At 35.5% G+C, this 18,561-nt stretch overlaps 3 protein-coding genes across 4 annotated transcripts; 2 read left to right on the forward strand and 1 right to left on the reverse strand.

Moving 5' to 3' along the window:
- Positions 1–104: 104 nt before the first annotated feature.
- LOC107228010 (ATP-dependent translocase ABCB1-like) lies at positions 105–6,365 on the forward strand. Its single transcript, XM_015669349.2, has 19 exons — positions 105–258; positions 337–394; positions 670–1,034; positions 1,118–1,289; positions 1,734–2,054; positions 2,117–2,341; positions 2,433–2,558; positions 2,639–2,842; positions 2,933–3,103; positions 3,267–3,428; positions 3,577–3,681; positions 3,823–3,984; positions 4,058–4,162; positions 4,295–4,660; positions 4,808–5,049; positions 5,147–5,306; positions 5,431–5,625; positions 5,722–6,075; positions 6,151–6,365. Exons 1-19 carry the CDS (start codon positions 128–130, stop codon positions 6,340–6,342), a joined length of 3,816 nt encoding a protein of 1,271 aa, XP_015524835.1. The 5' UTR covers positions 105–127; the 3' UTR covers positions 6,343–6,365.
- Positions 6,366–8,614: 2,249 nt separating this feature from the next.
- Positions 8,615–15,560, forward strand: LOC107228031 (ATP-dependent translocase ABCB1). Its single transcript, XM_015669372.2, has 19 exons — positions 8,615–8,764; positions 8,851–8,908; positions 9,368–9,732; positions 9,812–9,983; positions 10,406–10,726; positions 10,841–11,065; positions 11,172–11,297; positions 11,385–11,588; positions 11,669–11,839; positions 11,960–12,121; positions 12,232–12,327; positions 12,467–12,631; positions 12,716–12,820; positions 12,941–13,306; positions 13,476–13,717; positions 13,795–13,954; positions 14,131–14,325; positions 14,647–15,000; positions 15,076–15,560. Exons 1-19 carry the CDS (start codon positions 8,634–8,636, stop codon positions 15,265–15,267), a joined length of 3,810 nt encoding a protein of 1,269 aa, XP_015524858.1. The 5' UTR covers positions 8,615–8,633; the 3' UTR covers positions 15,268–15,560.
- Positions 15,561–16,894: 1,334 nt separating this feature from the next.
- LOC107228036 lies at positions 16,895–18,480 on the reverse strand. 2 transcript variants are annotated; one of them, XM_046740166.1, is made up of 5 exons: positions 18,336–18,480; positions 17,896–18,041; positions 17,631–17,787; positions 17,425–17,544; positions 16,895–17,249 (listed from the first exon to the last, which is right to left on the reverse strand). In XM_046740166.1, exons 1-5 carry the CDS (start codon positions 18,400–18,402, stop codon positions 17,053–17,055), a joined length of 687 nt encoding a protein of 228 aa, XP_046596122.1. In that variant the 5' UTR covers positions 18,403–18,480; the 3' UTR covers positions 16,895–17,052. The 2 variants fall into 2 exon arrangements, with proteins under 2 accessions (XP_046596122.1, XP_015524865.1); XM_015669379.2 differs by lacking the exon at positions 18,336–18,480 and adding an exon at positions 18,141–18,329.
- Between the last annotated feature and the right edge of the window lie 81 nt (positions 18,481–18,561).

Consider the following 18,561-nt stretch of genomic DNA (forward strand, 5'->3'; position numbering starts at 1 on the left):
TTTCTGACTATAAATTGACAAAGTTATTTTTCTATATCTTGATAGTGTACTGATATGACACGTGTTGCTTGGAATATCTCGTATAATATAACTTAGTATAGTGTCAGTCGACATTGACAAAACAATCATGAAGAGTTCTAAAAAATTGAAACTAACTCTGCCAGATGAAAAACGTGCAACTGAATTTCCTAACACAGATCCCATTAAAATAACAGGGTTTCGAATTAACGAACACACAATTGATGGAACTGAGAAAAGGTCAGTTATTTTGAATAATAATGAAAAGCTTGTATTACTTTATACATTGTACTTACGTTTTTACACATTAATTTTCAGCCAAACAACAGAGTTAACGAAACTCACAAAATACCGACCAATTGCATATTACAAGTTGGTAAGTATTTTATTTACTATGACTTGGTTGTTCCACCTCCCTGGTAAAATTTACCTTCTAAATAAACTGCTAAAGTGCCAATGTAATTAAGATGAGGTGCCTTATTGCGGGTAAATTTTATCAAGAAGATAGCGAATAATCGGAGTTCATTGGCAGATTTTATTAATTGACATAATTTTATATTGATTCTCATTACGAATTACCCTCCCACTAATAATTCAGTCAGACTATTGAATGACTAGGTATCTCTATACATGTCAGATTTTCTTTTACAGTACAGATACACTAATGCTTTGGACAAGTTTCTTCTCATTATTGGTGGCATTTGTGCCATCGCCACTGGATGTTGTGCACCAATTAATACACTGCTATTGGGCCAGCTCGTCGGAGCAGTGGTAGATGCAACGCTAACTGCTGATTCCACAGGGCTCATGGATGCAGTTATATTATTTTCGATAGGGAACGTCAGTGTCGCTACTTTCTTGCTAATATTTTCTTATGTGAGCATTGTTATCTACAATTACGTTGGGCAACGTCAGATATACCGAATCCGGAACATGAACTTTCAATCTGCTTTGCATCAAGAGGTTTCATGGTATGACTTAAACCCAAGTAGCGATATAGCAAGCAGATTGGCAGAGTGAGTACCGTTACAAACTATTAGTTGATAGAGTCAATCTTTGCCATTATTGATGTCACAACTTATATATAATGTTTTAAAAGGGATATAACTAAACTAGAAGATGGAATCTCGGAAAAGGCCGTTATGTTCATCCACAATATGAGTTCTGTTGTGAGCTGCTTTGTACTAGGATTTGTAAGGGGATGGGCACTCGCTCTAGTCTGTCTCGTCACATTCCCTATCGCAGTCCTAATAATGGAGACAATTATGAGGGTAAATATTCCAATTTAGTTTTCACAGGCAATTTGACACTGATAAACTTTCTCCACTGACCCAATTTTGTCTTTTCGTCTTGCACTGTATCACATATTACGTTACATGGCATAACTCAAGCACGTTTTGCAGCTTATCTGAACTTAAGTATTGATTGGAGTTATCATATGAATAACAGATTAAATCTAACATTTTTCCATCGGCATAATACACAAAATTCACATAATCTAAAACACGACTATATTTCACTTCTCGCAGGATATGTGTTATAAGATATCAGAATAATATTGCCAAGTTTTCTTTGGTATTCTGCGAAAACTACAATTGTCTTATAGTATTTTAATACTGCTCTTTATTCCGTAGTTATATATATATAAATGATAACTTTTATAATACTTTATTCTACCTTCAAAATAAAATTACATATATGTGAACATTGTTTAGATAACTTCTCGGTTGTCCCGCCACGAAATTGAAGCGTACGCCAAAGCAGGAACAATTGCTGAAGAAGTACTATCAGCAATGCGCACTGTGGTTGCATTTGGAGGGCAAAAGCTAGAACTCAAAAGATATGCCGAAAATTTGTCGTATGCATATTATAACAACGTAAAGAAAGGTTTTTTTTCTGGCCTGGGGTTTGGATTATCGTGGATCTTCATATATTCTAACTATGCATTATCATTTTGGTTTGGCGTTGGACTTGTTATCGAAGAAAGAGATCTTGATGAGAGTGAACAAACTTATAATGCTGCTAATATGATCACAGTAAGTTGCTTTAATAAGCCACATTTGTTTAACAGTCTGAAGGTTCATGAAAAACTTCACAGATATTCTTTGCCATCCTGATGGGTTGCCAAAACTTCGGAACAGCTTCGCCATTTATTGACGCTTTTGGAACCGCTAAGGCAGCAGGTTCTAAAATTTTTGCTGTTATTGAGAGAAACTCTTCTATCAACAGCTTGTCAAATGATGGTAATAAACCAATGGAGATAAATGGACAAATCGTGTTTAAAAATGTTCTTTTCAAATATCCTTCGAGACCAAATGTTGAGGTTTGTTATCATTGGCTCGGACAAAATTCTTCATTCAATGACAACATTTACGCTATGGTACATCTGTATATACTGAAAGTCTTAATAATAGGTATTGAAGAGTTTAAACCTCAGGATCAATCCTGGAGAGACTGTGGCATTAGTAGGTGGATCAGGATGCGGTAAATCAACTTGTATTCAGCTTTTACAAAGATTCTACGATCCGTCCGAGGGGCAAGTAAGTTTGCACTCCAATATCGTCATATTAGGAACTTTGTCTGTGTAGTTCTTAAAAATTTAAAGACGTTTATCTTTCAGATTCTCTTGGATGGGCATGACTTGAAAGATCTGAATGTGTCATGGTTGAGAAGTAACATAGGAGTTGTTGGTCAGGAGCCTGTGCTATTTGGTACAACTATTGCTGAGAATATTCGTTATGGAAAAATTGATGCGACTGACGAAGAGATTACTGCTGCAGCTAAGAAGGCAAACGCTCATGATTTCATCATAAAATTGCACAAGGTAAATGTTGTAAGATGTCTCATACATACTAAGTCTCAATTCAATTGAATTTTGACTTAAAATTGAAATTTAAGCTTCTGTTGGTTTCAGGGATATGATACATTGGTTGGTGAAAGGGGAGCTCAAATTTCAGGTGGACAAAAACAAAGAATCGCAATAGCCAGAGCGATTGTACGAAACCCAAAGATCTTGCTCCTTGACGAAGCTACATCGGCTCTCGATACACGCAGTGAAGCAAAAGTACAAGCTGCACTTGATAAGGTAATTCAATTTATTTTCTACGTGTAAATTGTTGCGACATTATACTGTGCAACAAAATCTGATTCAAAGTAGAGAAAATACCATTACTTGATCTGTATATTATAAGATGAAATCATGATTCATTTAAAAATAAGTGTAATATTTCAACGTTATACCATTTCAGGCAAGTGAAGGAAGAACTACAATTATTGTAGCGCACAGACTATCTACAATAAGAAGTGCAGATAAAATTATTGTACTTTCTAAAGGCTTAGTGGTAGAGCAAGGGAATCACAATGAATTAATGGCATTCAAAAAACATTACTATGAACTTGTTACTACGCAAGTGAGTCTCGTGTTATAGCCCAGATAATTGAAACTAGCGAAATGCTGATAAATACCTTACACTATTATATACTTTATGAGATTAATGATACTTTTGTCATCTTCCTGTCAATTATTTTACAAGATTTATCAGTGCTTTACTACTTTAGATATATGAAAGCGAAGAAGCTGACGGGGCAAATATCTTACTCAGTTATGCAAAGGATAACGACAGTGATGACGAAGATGATCAAAAAATTGTTACGAATGTAAAGGTGGGTTTTCTTTCTTCAAGTTGTACAATAACGAACCTTACTCAGTATCGGTTATTACCTAGTATAATTCAGTCTCCTTAAATGATAAGTTTCTGTACATAAGCATTGATAATTCTCGTTGTTGTTGATCATATTTTATAGGATTTTGAAACAGAAGCTATAGACACAGGGAACATCTCCATCAGGAACGTTATAAAATATAACATGCCTGAAATTCATTATATTATTATCGCATGTTTGGCATCTATTATTGTCGGCTGTGCTCCACCAGTATTTGCTATCCTGTTTGGTGATATAATCGGAGTAAGAATCATGTATGCGATTATGTCTTACCTTAAAAGCAAACTCATTGGTATTCATGAATTGATTATTACAGGTTTTATCATATTCTGATACTGAGCAAATTAGAAGCGAATCCAACGTTTATTGTCTATACTTCGTAGGTATTGGTTTCGCAATTGGGATTGTAACTTTCATACAGGTAAATTATTCTCGATTTCAATATGATCTGATTCCGACTAATGTCACTGAATAACATTGATTTTAGTTTGATCTACTTAATTTATAAGAAAACTTCAATTTACATCTATGATGATGAAACTAAACATTGTAGATATTTCTTTTTGACTTCGCTGGTGAACGACTAACGATGCGTATGCGTGAGTTAGCTTTCGGTGCAATGTTAAAGCAAGAAATGGCTTGGTTTGACGATACTAATAATGGAACTGGATCTCTGTGTGCAAAACTATCTGGCGAAGCTGCTGCTATACAAGGTGCAACTGGACAGCGAATCGGTGTCCTAATACAGTCAGTCAGTACAATCACGCTCGGTCTGACCATTTCCATGTATTATGAGTGGCGATTGGGACTGGTTGGTCTTGCATTTATGCCATTTATTCTCGCTACTATTTATATGCAAGGTATCATGATGGCACACGAAGCTCTGAAGTATCAGAAATCCTTGGAAGATTCTACAAAGGTATATTAGACAATAGTATAATACTCCTTTCCTAGCCTAGCTGCAAAATTTTGCTGGGTTTGATTCTCTGTAAAATATTCTATGGTTTATAATTTCAACTAATGATTTATCCTTTTTTTCACTTTGAAGTTGTATTCGTTCTTCTAGATTGCGGTTGAAGCAGTGACCAACATTCGTACAGTCGCTGGACTTGGAAGGGAGGAAACTTTCCAGCTGGCATATGCAGAGGCAATGAATCCATCTTTCCAACTTGCTAAAAGAAATACCCACTATCGTGCTTTGGTATTTGCCTGTGCCAGGTCTATTGTTTTATATGCGTTTGCTGTTGTTATGTGGTATGGCGGGACGCTAATTAATAACGAAGGACTAGACTATCCCATAGTTTTCAAGTGAGTCAACAAGTCACTGAGAAACTTGAATGGTACACGTCTTTATTTGATTTGATATATTCGTAACGTATCCGATCAATTATTTATTTTCAAAAAGGGTTGCCCAAGCTCTCATCATGGGCACTGTGATGGTGGCTAATGCATCAGCCTTCGCACCAGATTACCAAAAGGGTTTAATTGCAGCTGCCAAAGTTTTTGCGCTATTTAACAGAAAACCAAAGATCGTGGATCCAGCTAACCCCCAAGAAACGAAGCAGGTGAGCATATTTTAGAAGCGTTCAACATCAGTTTTTGATTATTTTTTGGGCACACCATCCGCAACTTGATTTATCAACTTAAATTTTACTTCACAAGACTTTTCACATGCCCAAACTCTTTCAGACTGACATGGGTAAAGTCGAATACAACTCAGTTACATTCGAGTATCCGACTAGACCAGGAATCACAATTTTAAAAGCTTTAGATCTTGATGTTCCTTCGGGAAAAACAATTGCCTTAATTGGATCAAGTGGATGTGGCAAAAGCACAATTATTCAATTGCTTGAACGATTTTATGATCCAAATTCAGGCACTGTTGTAAGTTATCTTACGTTTCAGAAATCAATGATATGAACATTAGATATGTTGAACTGATGTTAAAGTTTAGGTAATGAGTAATGCGTTTTTCTTTAGGAACTGGATAACACAGATATTTCATCTGTGACCCTTGTTTCCTTGAGATCTAATTTAGGGATAGTATCACAAGAACCATCGTTGTTTGCCCGCACAATTGCCGAAAACATTGCCTACGGCGATAATTCACGACAAGTTCCGATGGTAGATATTATCAGCGCCGCTAAAAAAGCCAATATACACGAGTTCATCCTGTCTCTTCCGCTCGGATATGACACCAAGCTCGGTACTAAAGGTACACAGATTTCTGGAGGTCAAAAACAAAGAATAGCTATCGCCAGAGCTTTAATAAGGAATCCCAAAGTTCTTTTGCTTGATGAAGCAACCTCTGCTCTCGATATGGAAAGTGAGAAGGTAAGATTTTGTAGCCATACTCACTGAAAATACGGTTATTCATGGCATTTATTTATTCTTTACACCCTCGTGCAGATTGTTCAAGCAGCACTGGATGAAGCGAAAGAAGGTAGAACTTGTATAACTATCGCACACAGACTTTCTACTATCCAAGATGCAGACAAGATATGTGTATTGGACCAAGGTGTTGTAGTGGAAAGTGGAACGCATACAGAGCTCGTTGCTAAAAAAGGACTGTACTACAAATTACGTATGTTACAGGGATGAGAAATAAAGGGTTGCATTTATAATCATTAGTATTAATACTTGAACCTCTGATAGCACTAACATTTCCATGCTAGGCTGTGGATATCTAGAGTGTGAAAATGTTCCATCTTAACTTCAATGCCGATTTCATATATCCGTAATCTTATGATTTAGTATGATTAGATCGTTTAGAAGATAGAATTATAGTGAATTTATCTCCTTGGCCCTACAGTAAAATTTGAAGGACATAGCATGTGGCGATCAAACTGATCTTTTTTTTACCTGGATTGCTTATGCTAACATTCACATCATTTTCGGTTGATTAGAAGCGATTTTATAGCATCCCTGCACAATCACTGTGCTCATATAAATTTCTTCATAGTATATAATTCTGCCAAGAGAGTAGACTACCCACAAACGCGACCAATTTCAATAATACGTCATTTTAACACAGCTAATAACAGAAGTGCAAATAAGGCTTTGGTTAAAAAACAATTTTCGTTTTAATCCAATGAATGCCAACGAAACTCTGGCATCGGACATTTCCAAAGTCTAAGTTGATCAGAGAAAGACCCGATATTGAATGTACCAAAGAAATTAACAATAAAAATAAAATCATGGTGTTAAAAATTATTCTTTCACATTTTTATTCATACTGATGATGTAGACCTCAGGTGGACCAGATAATAAAGTGCACTTTATTTTTTCAACTTACATAATTCTAATTCTGTTTAATCTCTACGGTAAGATCTGTTGTGATAAACAAAATTACCTGATAGAACATACCTATTAAATGATTAAATATGAAATTTCACGATTCGTGATTAATCACAAGTAAATATAACTAAGAAAATTTACATATATATATATACATATATGTGAGTAGGCTGCTAAAAAATTGTGTAAATTTTGAGAATTTATATCTTGACGACCAATTCTTCAAATCAATTGGCGTTTATTTTATTCGAAAGTCTGCAGATTAAATTTGATTTACATCTTTTCATTATTATGATCAGTCGATAGGAAGCATTGTTATTGACAATAATGTCGACCATTTCGCCGTCAGTGACACATTTTTTAGTGCTCATGATGCCAAAAATGGCTCAACCGATTTACCTCAAATTGGACGACAATATTATTGAATACTCTATCTTCTTTGTCATAGCCCGATTTATTTTTCATTCGTTTTTATTAAAGAAATTGTAACTTATCAAAGTTGAGAATCTATTGTTTCTCCAAAATTCAGGACCCTTTTTAATTATTCATTAAGCGACAAAAAAAATATGAAGTGTAAATAAAAAGTGGGATCGTGGCAAAGAAGAGAAACTATCCGAGAATACTGTCGCCCAATTTGATGTAGATTGGTTAAACCGTTTTTTAGATGTGGTTAGCACTGTCAAACATGTCAGCAAATAAAATGATTTATGTTAATAGTGAATAACAATACTCCATCTTAATTTATTGTAATAAACGAAATGTATGGATAAAGCTGGATCTACATACTTTTGAATGAAACAAACCCCGATCAAATTGAATAATTGTTTCTCGAAATAAAAATTCCTCACTTTCGTCAATTTTTTCAGTCACTACTTATACACTTTGCACCAACATATTGTGTAATAAATTTAAAAAAATATTTCACGTATCGATGTGCGTGCAAGAGTACAAATTTCATAATTGGTATGGTAGATTTATACTGACAGTGACGATTTTGATTATACAAAAAAAAAACAGTTGTGATATTTTCCGTAAATTTATTATACATATATAATTATATACACAGTGTTTTATTATACAGAGAATTTACAGTGACTCATACCAATGACTCTCATTTTGTTCCCAGCCAAAGATAAGCATATTGATTTCAAAGATATTGAATTCATTCTTATGATATCGAACTGGAAAATTGAGTAAGCTTGACTTCTGTATTAAAGAATTTCATTGTATTGGATTTAAAGTCTGTTGCACAGAATTCTGACAAACGGACGAAAAATTTTATTAATGTGTCCAATGTTTATGCACTCTCCAAAGTTGTTGAAAAGTATGTATTCAAATATTCGCAAGGCTTGAGCTTATTACATCATTGGCAACTTTGGGCGAAAAACCCAGGTAATCAGAAGAGAAAATATAACAGAGTTAACAACCGGTATTGCAAAGTCTGTAAGTATTGCGTTTGAGCCTAATCAAGGTTGTCATTGTATAATCTTGATAAAACATTGATTAGATATCTGTCGATCGGTTTAAATTACGTAGGTACATTCAATTCAGTTCATTCTATAGCAGGGCTGCAGTATGCTAACTTGTCAGTTACCATGAAGAACGTCAAGAAATTAGAGCTAGCTATGGTAGCCCAGGACCCAAGCACCATTTCATCTAAAGCTAATCCCATTGAAATATTAGGGTTCCGACCGACTGATGAAGAGTCTAAAGAAACTGAAAATCAGTAAGTAACTTCTAATTATTATTTTACAAGTTACATATTTATTTCATACACTTATGCTGAAGTTTTTTTCTTCAATAATCTTTCAGCAAGTCTGCAGAAAAGCCAAAACCCCCAGAATATCCAGCAATATCTTTTTGGAAATTGGTAAATGTTTTACTCATACTATTTTATATTTATTTCAACCAGTGTTTTTCAACGTTCTTGAATTCGCGACCCCTTTGCAAGTAAAAAAAATTTACTGACCCCCCAGGTCTATAATAAAACTATGCTAGTGATTTCAAAGAATTTTTAAAATGAAAGGATTCCTCGCAAAACATCCTTTTTGTTTTTTACTTTTATCTGGCTTGCCACTGCGAGCCCCCGAGCAAGACTTGGCGATCCCCCTGGGGGTCACGACGCATAGGTTGAAAAACACTGATCTATACTATTGATTTCTCGGAAACATTATTTTAGATGTTACAATTAAATGTCTAATTAATTATGTAATGCTTAATCTTCGACAAGCACCGACCCACTGTCCAGTCTGATTATTATTTATTCATTCGATCAACACGTGGATCTATTTCTTAGATTATTATAACCATATCCAATTTATTTTTTCAGTTTAAATACTCTGATGGATGTGAAAAGTTTTTTCTCGTCATTGGCGCTATTTCCGCGGTTGTTACCGGTTTTTGTCAGCCAGCTAATATATATATTTATGGTGATCTGATAGGATCAATGGTACAAGCAGCACTTCTCGAGGACTATACGCAGCTTATGGATTCAGTTGTGTTATTTGCAATTTTGAATTCAGTCATTGGAATTATTATGCTCTCATTCAGTTACATAAGCATAATGTTATACAACATTGCTGGACAGCGTCAGATATACAGAATTCGAAATATGTATTTAGAATCTGCGCTACATCAGGACATTTCATGGTACGATTTAACTCCAAGTGGTGATGTCGCAAGCAGATTGGCAGAGTAAGTTTAACCAGATAATGGTCATGAATGTTTTAAGCACCCTGAACATGAAATTGTTTAATTTGTAAAATTTCTACAGGGATATAACTAAGCTAGAAGAAGGAATTTCTGAAAAGACTGTTATGTTCATCCATAACATGAGTGCCTTCGTGGGGTGTGTTATCGTAGCATTCACCAAGGGATGGAAACTCGCACTCGTCTGCATGGTTTCACTCCCTGTCACAGTGCTAGTCATTGGAGCAGTTGTATCGGTAATTATACTTCCATGATCTTTAAACATTATTTTATCATAGATAAATTTTAATTTCGGAGTGTTTTTCAGAGTTCTATTAATCTTGTGAGTCATCATCACATCCGGTGTACTCTTAATTTTATCTGTAAATAACTGGAGGCAAAATAGCACGCATAGTTCAACGCGACATTTCAATACTGATTAGATCCGGTACTCGCTGTTGTATTTAGATCCAACATTACTACTTCACGTCAGATAATACTAAATAATAATCTAGAGATCTAAAATATCTTATTATTTATGACAGCTTATCATTTAGGTCATATCGGAATGACTCTGCAAACTTGAATAGAGACACGTCTGCTAAATCAAATTTTCATTGCAAAAATGCATTGACTATGCTTATCTTTTGAAAATTGAATATTCACAAATTTATTGCAGATTACTTCTCGATTGGCACGCAAGGAAATTGAAGCATACGCTAAAGCAGGATCAATTGCAGAAGAAGTACTGTCGGCAATGCGTACTGTTGTTGCATTTGGGGGCCAGAAACTAGAACTAACAAGATATACAGAGAATTTAATATATGCCTATAAGAATAATACGAAGAGAGCTATGTTCTCAGGATTTGGGTTTGGAATGCTATGGTTTTTCATATACTCCAGCTATGCGCTATCGTTCTGGTACGGCGTCGGCCTTATTATTGAAGAACGGAACCTCGATACAAGTGAACAGACATATGATGCTGCTACAATGATCACAGTAAGATGGTCGTTCAAAAAATGTATTTAATTTCTAGTTCATATTCAAATTAACTCTTCTTCTAAACCCTCAGTTATTTCAGTCTGGATTTTCAATTTTCGAGAATTTTCGCAGGTATTCTTAGCTGTGATGATGGGATCTATGAACTTTGGAACAGCTTCTCCGTTTATAGAAGCTTTTGGAATTGCCAAAGCAGCAGGGGCTAAAGTTTTCGCTGTTATTGAAAGAAAGTCTTCCATCGACAGTCTGTCAAATGATGGTGTTAAGCCGAAAAACACCAATGGAGCTATTGAATTCAAAAATGTTGTTTTCAATTACCCTTCACGGCCAGATATTGAGGTATGTTACAGACAGATCTTATTTTTAAGTGTTTCAATCGTCAAGGAAATGGAAAATTCCCAACCATTTTTCATGCTAAAATTGAATTGAAATATTTTTTCGTTAGGTTTTGGGAGGTTTAAACCTGACTATCAATCCAGGAGAAACAGTGGCGTTAGTAGGTGGATCTGGGTGTGGGAAATCAACGTGTATTCAGCTTTTACAAAGGTTCTATGATCCACCTGGGGGACAAGTAAGTCTATGTTTAAATGTCGCATTATTACTAACTACATACTACGTCGTTTGGAAGAAAGGTTCTGAACTTACTCTGTACTATTAGATTCTTTTAGACGGGCAGGACTTGAAAGACTTGAATGTTGAATGGCTGAGAAGCAACATCGGAATTGTTGGTCAGGAACCCGTGTTGTTTGACACAACCATCGCTGAGAACATTCGTTATGGAAAAATTAATGCAACTGAAGAAGAAATTGTCGCTGCAGCTAAGAAGGCAAATGCACACGATTTTATTACAAAGCTGCATAAGGTAAGCATTATAATATGTTTCGAAGTCAGTGAGACAAATTTTAATGCAACACACTAAACTGAAACTTGAATGAATTTCAGGGGTATGACACATTGGTTGGTGAAAGGGGAGCTCAAATTTCAGGTGGGCAAAAGCAAAGAATCGCTATAGCCCGAGCATTAGTACGAAACCCAAGGATCTTGCTCCTCGACGAAGCAACTTCAGCTCTGGATACTCGTAGTGAAGCGAAAGTACAAGCGGCACTAGATAGGGTGATTCAATTTCTTTTATACATTTCAGTTGGGGCTCCACTGCCGATATCACAAACTGAACAAAATACCTGGTACAATTTCAGTCAACAATAGCTGATATCATATTTTAATATCTTCCAGGCAAGTGAAGGAAGAACTACCATTATTGTAGCTCACAGACTATCGACAATAAGAGATGCAAATAAAATCATTGTACTCGCGAAAGGTATAGCGGTAGAGCAAGGAAGTCACGACGATTTAATGAAATTGAAACAACACTATTATGGTCTAGTTACTTCGCAGGTAATTTTTTTTTTTTTTTTACCTTTGATCGTTACGTGATCGAAGTTCATTTATTGCAATAGATTTGCTGCACAATAACTTCAACACTTATCAATGTTAAAATATTTTAGATATCTGAACTAGAAGAATCAGGCAGAAAAGATCAAACACGTAGTGATGAAATAGAAGAAGATGAAGATAATGAAAAAGTAATCATGAATAGACAGGTACGCTTTGTAGGCTGTGTTACGATTGAAGTGATTCACATGCACGGACGATACATGAATCATAATGTTTGATATGACTATCTGGTACACTGCTTGTCAAATATCATAAATACCTGTTATCTGTGACAATATTTTTTAGAATACTTTGTACGAAGAAGTTACAGAAACTTCGGCAGTCTCTATGCTCAATGTTCTAAAGTATAATGAACCTGAAAAATATTATATTATTCTTGCCTGTTTGACCTCTGCCATCGTTGGATGTTCTACACCGTTATTTGCCATTCTATTCGGGGACCTGATCGGGGTAAGAATCAGACGATTCTTCAGGATATGACTATTTGAATTTTTCTTGAAAAACTTGACTTATGCTATTGAAATAACATTCCAGATTCTATCATATCCTGACGTTGACCAAGTTAGAAGTGAAACCAACATGTATTGCCTCTATTTTGTGCTGATTGGGATCCTAGTTGGGTCAGCTACTTTTATCCAGGTAAATAATTTATAGACTTTATTTGTAAAAACTAAACTTTTAATCATAAGGTCAATGAAATTTAGCTGGCGCATTATTGTATTAGCGTCGATTAATCAAACATAACTTTTAATATCGCAGATATTCGTTTTTGGTATTGCTGGTGAACGACTTACAATGAGGATGCGAGAATTAGCATTTGGCACGATGTTGAAACAAGAGATGGCTTGGTTTGACGTTCCCAGTAACGGGACTGGTTCTCTATGTGCTAAACTGTCTGGAGAAGCTGCTGCTATACAGGGTGCAACTGGACAGCGAATTGGTACCCTTATACAATCTGCCACTACAATTGTACTGGGCTTGGCACTTGCTATGTACTATGAATGGAGATTAGGACTTGTCGGAACAGCATTTATACCGTTCATTCTAGTCACTATTTATCTCCAAGGCTTAATAATGCATAAGGAATCTTTCGATTATCACAAGAGCTTAGAACAATCTACCAAGGTATCCAAACCAGAAATAGTCTTCAGTTTGAATTTCTTACTACATATCTTATCACTTGGTCAATTCAGGGTTTGACTCTCTCTGCCTATTAATTATTATTATTCGAGTATGAAAAGCTCGTTGTTGGTTACATTTAACACATAAATTAATTTAAAATTCAACATTGTAGATAGCAGTTGAAGCAGTGTCTAACATTCGTACAGTTGCTGGACTTGGAAGAGAAGAAACTTTCCAAATAGCATACGCAGATGCAATGAGACCTTCTTTTGAACTTGGTAAAAAGAATACCCATGTACGTGCCATAGTATTTGCTCTTGCCAGATCCATTCTTTACTTTGCATATGCTGTTGTTATGTGGTATGGCGGAACTTTGATCACCAACGAAGGATTAAACTATGCTGTGGTATTCAAGTAAGCGAATTGTTTGGACCGAATCTGTTACTAAAACAATACTGTTATATTTAATTGATTATTTATGTTCTCTAAAGGGTTGCCCAGGCTCTCATCATGGGCACAGTGATGGTCGCTAATGCCTTAGCGTTTGCGCCAAACTATCAGAAAGGTTTAATTGCAGCTGGAAAAATATTTGCACTCATCAACAGAAAACCAGCGATAGTAGATCCGAAAAATCCAAACGAAGAAAAATGGGTAATTACTATTGTAGCATTTTTTTTTTTCGCATATTACCTATTCATGCTGAAATTTCTAACTCGTTTAAGATATAATTTATTCTTTGTCACGTAATTGTGGTACTCGTCATGCTAAATCCAATACGCCTTATTACTGGAATTTAATATCATTGATACCATTCAAAATCCTTTCAGAACATCACCGGTGAGGTCAATTACAATTCCGTCACATTCGAGTATCCTACCAGGCCTGGAATCGTAATCTTAAAAGCGTTGAATCTTGAAATACCATCAGGCAAAACAATCGCATTGATCGGATCTAGCGGATGTGGAAAGAGCACAACCATTCAGCTACTCGAAAGATTTTATGATCCGAATATCGGCAGTGTTGTAAGTCACACCATGTTCAGTGCGTAGTTGTGAAGTTCATACACACCTTTGTTGAATCCAATTCAAATTATTAACATTAAAATAACAAAACATTAAGAAAAAACTCACAAATTGGTAATTTTAGGAAGACTTTAAAGTAGGCTATTTTTTAAAACATGAGCACGCTTTGCTATATTTCTATTTATTGAATTTTAGACAATCTTAAGGTTGCGCTATAACGATTTCGCCTAAACAGGCACTGTCACAATAACGTTGTTACCTTCAATCTCAATTTGTCAAAGCAGTCCTTCAATAACTAAAAATGGACATTTATTTCCCTAGGAACTGGACAATAAAGATATCTCATCTGTAACTCTGGATTCTCTGAGATCCCATCTGGGTATAGTGTCGCAAGAACCATCATTGTTTGCTCGCACAATAGCCGAAAATATTGCCTATGGCGATAACTCAAGAAACGTATTAATGTCGGACATAGAGGCTGCTGCTAAAAAAGCGAATATACACACGTTTATCACGTCACTTCCACTTGGATATGATACTAAACTTGGTGATAAAGGTACCCAAATTTCCGGAGGTCAAAAACAAAGAATAGCTATCGCCAGAGCTTTAGTTAGAAATCCCAAAGTTCTTTTGCTTGACGAAGCTACATCTGCTCTTGACATGGAAAGTGAAAAGGTAAAATTTTGCAGCCACATTCACTGAAAATACGGTTATTCGTGGTATTTACTTGTTCTTTACACTCTTATGCAGATTGTACAAGCAGCACTGGACGAGGCAAAAGAAGGCAGAACATGCATAACTATCGCACACAGACTCTCTACCATCCAAGATGCTGACAAAATATGCGTTTTGGATAGAGGCGTTGTAGCGGAAAGTGGAACGCATGCAGAGCTTGTTGCTAAAAAGGGGCTTTATTACAAACTACGCACTCTACAATCCTAAAAGTGCTAGGACCAACTTCGATATAACATTGGTCAAACCAAACAATACCAGTATTCAAACCAAGCGCGTAAAAATATTGTTTACTAGTTGAATAGCCACAACTTCTTGTCACAACAGTCTCAAGTTTAGTGCCCAGTATATTATGTAATTTTCTAGCTTATATATAATTAGTTACACCCTAAAAGTGTAACAATGTTTAGTATTTTAGTAATCACTTTCAACCTCGTCAATTGTATTTTATTTAAAATCTTCATTAGATGCTGTACAATCCGCGACTAAAGCAATGCAAAGCACATCTTCTTATTACTTTCTTCTATTCTAATGATTTTTGCGTAATCCAACCTAATATTCTTCTGCAGCAAATCATAAATTTTGTGCCTCATTATTACTATCACATTACACGCGGACTTCGACCAATCTTTTCTGATTTTTCATTGGACATTTAATCATTTATTACCATTAACGTTCAACGTGTAACTTATTGTTTCATTAACGTCCATGTACCTATGTATAATTTATCATGTATCTATTGCGTATTATTGTATATTATTAACAGGGTGGTGACCGACCGGAAAAACCGAGAATAGTCAGCGAATTTCGTCTATCAGGAAAAGTCAAGAAATTATAATAGTCTACAGGAAAAAAACGTACATTTTTTATAAATAGCTTTCAAATTTCAAGTGGGCTTTAAAATTTTGCCAAGTTTGCTTTTGGAAATGGTATTGTGCAATTTCTACACGCACACACACACGCACGCACACATAGTTTTTAATATTTTCGATGTACCTGATTGTTAGTTTTGTGAAAAAAAGATAGAGAATTCTGAATTATTTGACAAGAAAAGTCAGGGAATTTTATTTAAGCAAAATTCTTGCCACCCGTATTAAAAAAAAAAAAAAACAGATAAAAACGAGAATTGATTAAAAATCATTAAACACAATTCACAGCGGCAGTTTTTTTTTTATGTTAAATACTACGCGGTAAACACGTTTCCTCGGGACTTTTCATCAATCACTTGCTATGAGTTACAAAAGTAGAATCAATCCAAATAAGGGAATTCACATCTTGGATAACAGAGTATGCTCTGAAAATTTCAAATTTCACTTTCTGAGGTCTGGTAGTAGGTTGGACTGCCCGTATGATTGGGCTTGATTATCTTCAAAACAGTTTAAGATAAAGATCTGAATTTTTCAGGATGTATTGGATTTCCATCTTGCCTAGAATCAAGTAACTGAGTATCATCCTGAAAATTTCATATTTCAATCTACAGCCATAGGGCACGAAAAGTAAACGTTAAACATATAATGTTAAAATTAGCATTATTAAAATGAAGCATTTTTTGCTCAAAAGAAATGACATCAGATATTCTCATGTACTGCAAAATAATCGTTTATTAATTTTCACTTAAGACTTTGTGTGTACATACATGAATTCTTGTTTCCAAGAAACCTTATACAAAGCTGGCGTACTATAATGGATATAAAACTTGGTCAATGAAACGGATACAACAATAGTTTCATATTGTTAAGGAGCTTCAACCCCACAACATACTTTTGCCCGTATCATTTGGTTAGTTTTAAAGTTAAGGCTTTCATGGAATCACAGAAGATGCTTCCGCCAAAGTGGAAATATTTTATGATGAACGAGAATTATTCAACCAGTGTGTAAATGGCGAATAATTAATGGCTAAAACTGGTGACAAGACCATCCAAAACTTTTTATTAAGTAAAACCAGTAGGTGTTAAACCTCCTTAATATTAATTATGGCTGTACACTACAATAGAATCAATGTCTAAACGAAGGTTTATATTTAGAATAGACCTGAATATTTTCAAGAACTAAAGGAACTGACATAGATCTGTAATCATATGTGGCAGCCTTAGTGTGCACCAATATCCACTCGGTCAGACGTTTGTGACAACCTTGTGTTGCCATTTTTAAGATTACCTTAAAACAACGACTATTTGGGTCCAAAGTGCATCCTAATAAAAAATGGACAAGCGAAATGAACGTTAATACAGGGTGCGATTGCCCAAAACGTCTTGCGATTTATATGCTGCGAAACTACTGTGGAATCTATTGACGACCAACATGCGTCGTCCCATTTACGTTCGCCTGGTTATAGACTAAAAATTTTTATTTAGGCTGCATGCATACCTGAATTAAACAATACATCCAGGCACGATAAATCTTTACTTTCTGGGTGATTTAGGTAGTGATAAATTGCTAAGCAGAGTGCATTTTCACCAGACTGCGTTGCCAGCCATGGATTAGCGCCTGTAAAGGTGTTTGATAACATTGGACGAACACCGAATGGTTGAAAAATACAAATTTATCTTCTGATATCAAGATTGAACATTTACCTTTAGCCAACATGTACTCCACTAAACATGTATGACCGTTATAACACACTAATTGAAATGGGGTAAGTCCGCTTGGTTCAAGGCTGACGTTTATCAAATACGGACAATCCCTTACTAGCCTAATGCATTTTGAGGCATAGCAAGTATCGTAACATCTCTGAAAAATTGAATACAAAATATTTTGCACCTATTCTTGTTGTACTTGCAAGAATGATAACAGATGGTAGAAATTTGGAAGTGAAAAATATGAGGATGCAATTCTTACACTGGCTGTATGATGTAACTGTGCCAATAGCTTTTTATAGTTTATAAACTTGGAACTGTCGTCTTCGGAGTGAATAATATCGACATATCGATTAACCAGCTCCGGAGGAGCTACCTCGGGTTGCGAGAACACCGTGTCGTGTTTCCCTAGATTTCAACATACGTATAATTAAGAACATAAGATTTTCAGATTCGAAAATGACTTATAGTGATCGGCAATATAGAGGTTGACAGCGTTGTACACACTTTTCAAGAGTATGATTAGACTTGACATAAGTACAACGATAAATAACACGAGCCAAAGCGATATGTAAGTAACGTCATTATTTGTTAGCAACTCTTCAAGCGTACTGAATAAAACTTCGTACGACGTTACATGGTAGCTACGAATTTTTTTCCGCAAATTGTTCATTTTAACGCGTGTACGACAATGAATCTCACATTTAAATTGAAGTTGCAGTCCGCGAGCAGACGATGTGTTTACTGCCGGTATCTTCACGGACCGCATCCCTCATTTTGGTCGTAAACCCATAAATGCGAGAACGTCGTTCGACACGTGTTACGTGTTCGTGACGTGACTCGGCAGTTGTCGGATTCAAAAAAGAAAAGCGTGTTCTTCAAGTTTATATATTGTGCCGATAACTGCCGTAGTTAAATGGAAGATCGT

The sequence above is a fragment of the Neodiprion lecontei genome, chromosome 5 (assembly GCF_021901455.1).
Source record: "Neodiprion lecontei isolate iyNeoLeco1 chromosome 5, iyNeoLeco1.1, whole genome shotgun sequence".
Taxonomy (NCBI): domain Eukaryota; kingdom Metazoa; phylum Arthropoda; class Insecta; order Hymenoptera; family Diprionidae; genus Neodiprion; species Neodiprion lecontei.

Bases quoted from the DNA above. Each gene is read 5' to 3' on its own strand.
- LOC107228010 (XM_015669349.2), top strand. From the start codon at position 128: ATGAAGAGTTCTAAAAAATTGAAACTAACTCTGCCAGATGAAAAACGT. The intron at 4,163-4,294 runs GTAAATTATTCT...TAAACATTGTAG, and splicing joins GGATTGTAACTTTCATACAG to ATATTTCTTTTTGACTTCGC. The intron at 6,076-6,150 runs GTAAGATTTTGT...ACCCTCGTGCAG, and splicing joins TCGATATGGAAAGTGAGAAG to ATTGTTCAAGCAGCACTGGA.
- LOC107228036 (XM_015669379.2), bottom strand. From the start codon at position 18,306: ATGAACAATTTGCGGAAAAAAATTCGTAGCTACCATGTAACGTCGTAC. The intron at 17,545-17,630 runs GTAAATGTTCAA...ACACCTTTACAG, and splicing joins GGAGTACATGTTGGCTAAAG to GCGCTAATCCATGGCTGGCA. The intron at 17,250-17,424 runs GTATGCATGCAG...ATTTTTTATTAG, and splicing joins GGATGTATTGTTTAATTCAG to GATGCACTTTGGACCCAAAT.
- LOC107228031 (XM_015669372.2), top strand. From the start codon at position 8,634: ATGAAGAACGTCAAGAAATTAGAGCTAGCTATGGTAGCCCAGGACCCA. The intron at 9,733-9,811 runs GTAAGTTTAACC...AAATTTCTACAG, and splicing joins GTCGCAAGCAGATTGGCAGA to GGATATAACTAAGCTAGAAG. The intron at 14,326-14,646 runs GTAAGTCACACC...TTATTTCCCTAG, and splicing joins ATCCGAATATCGGCAGTGTT to GAACTGGACAATAAAGATAT.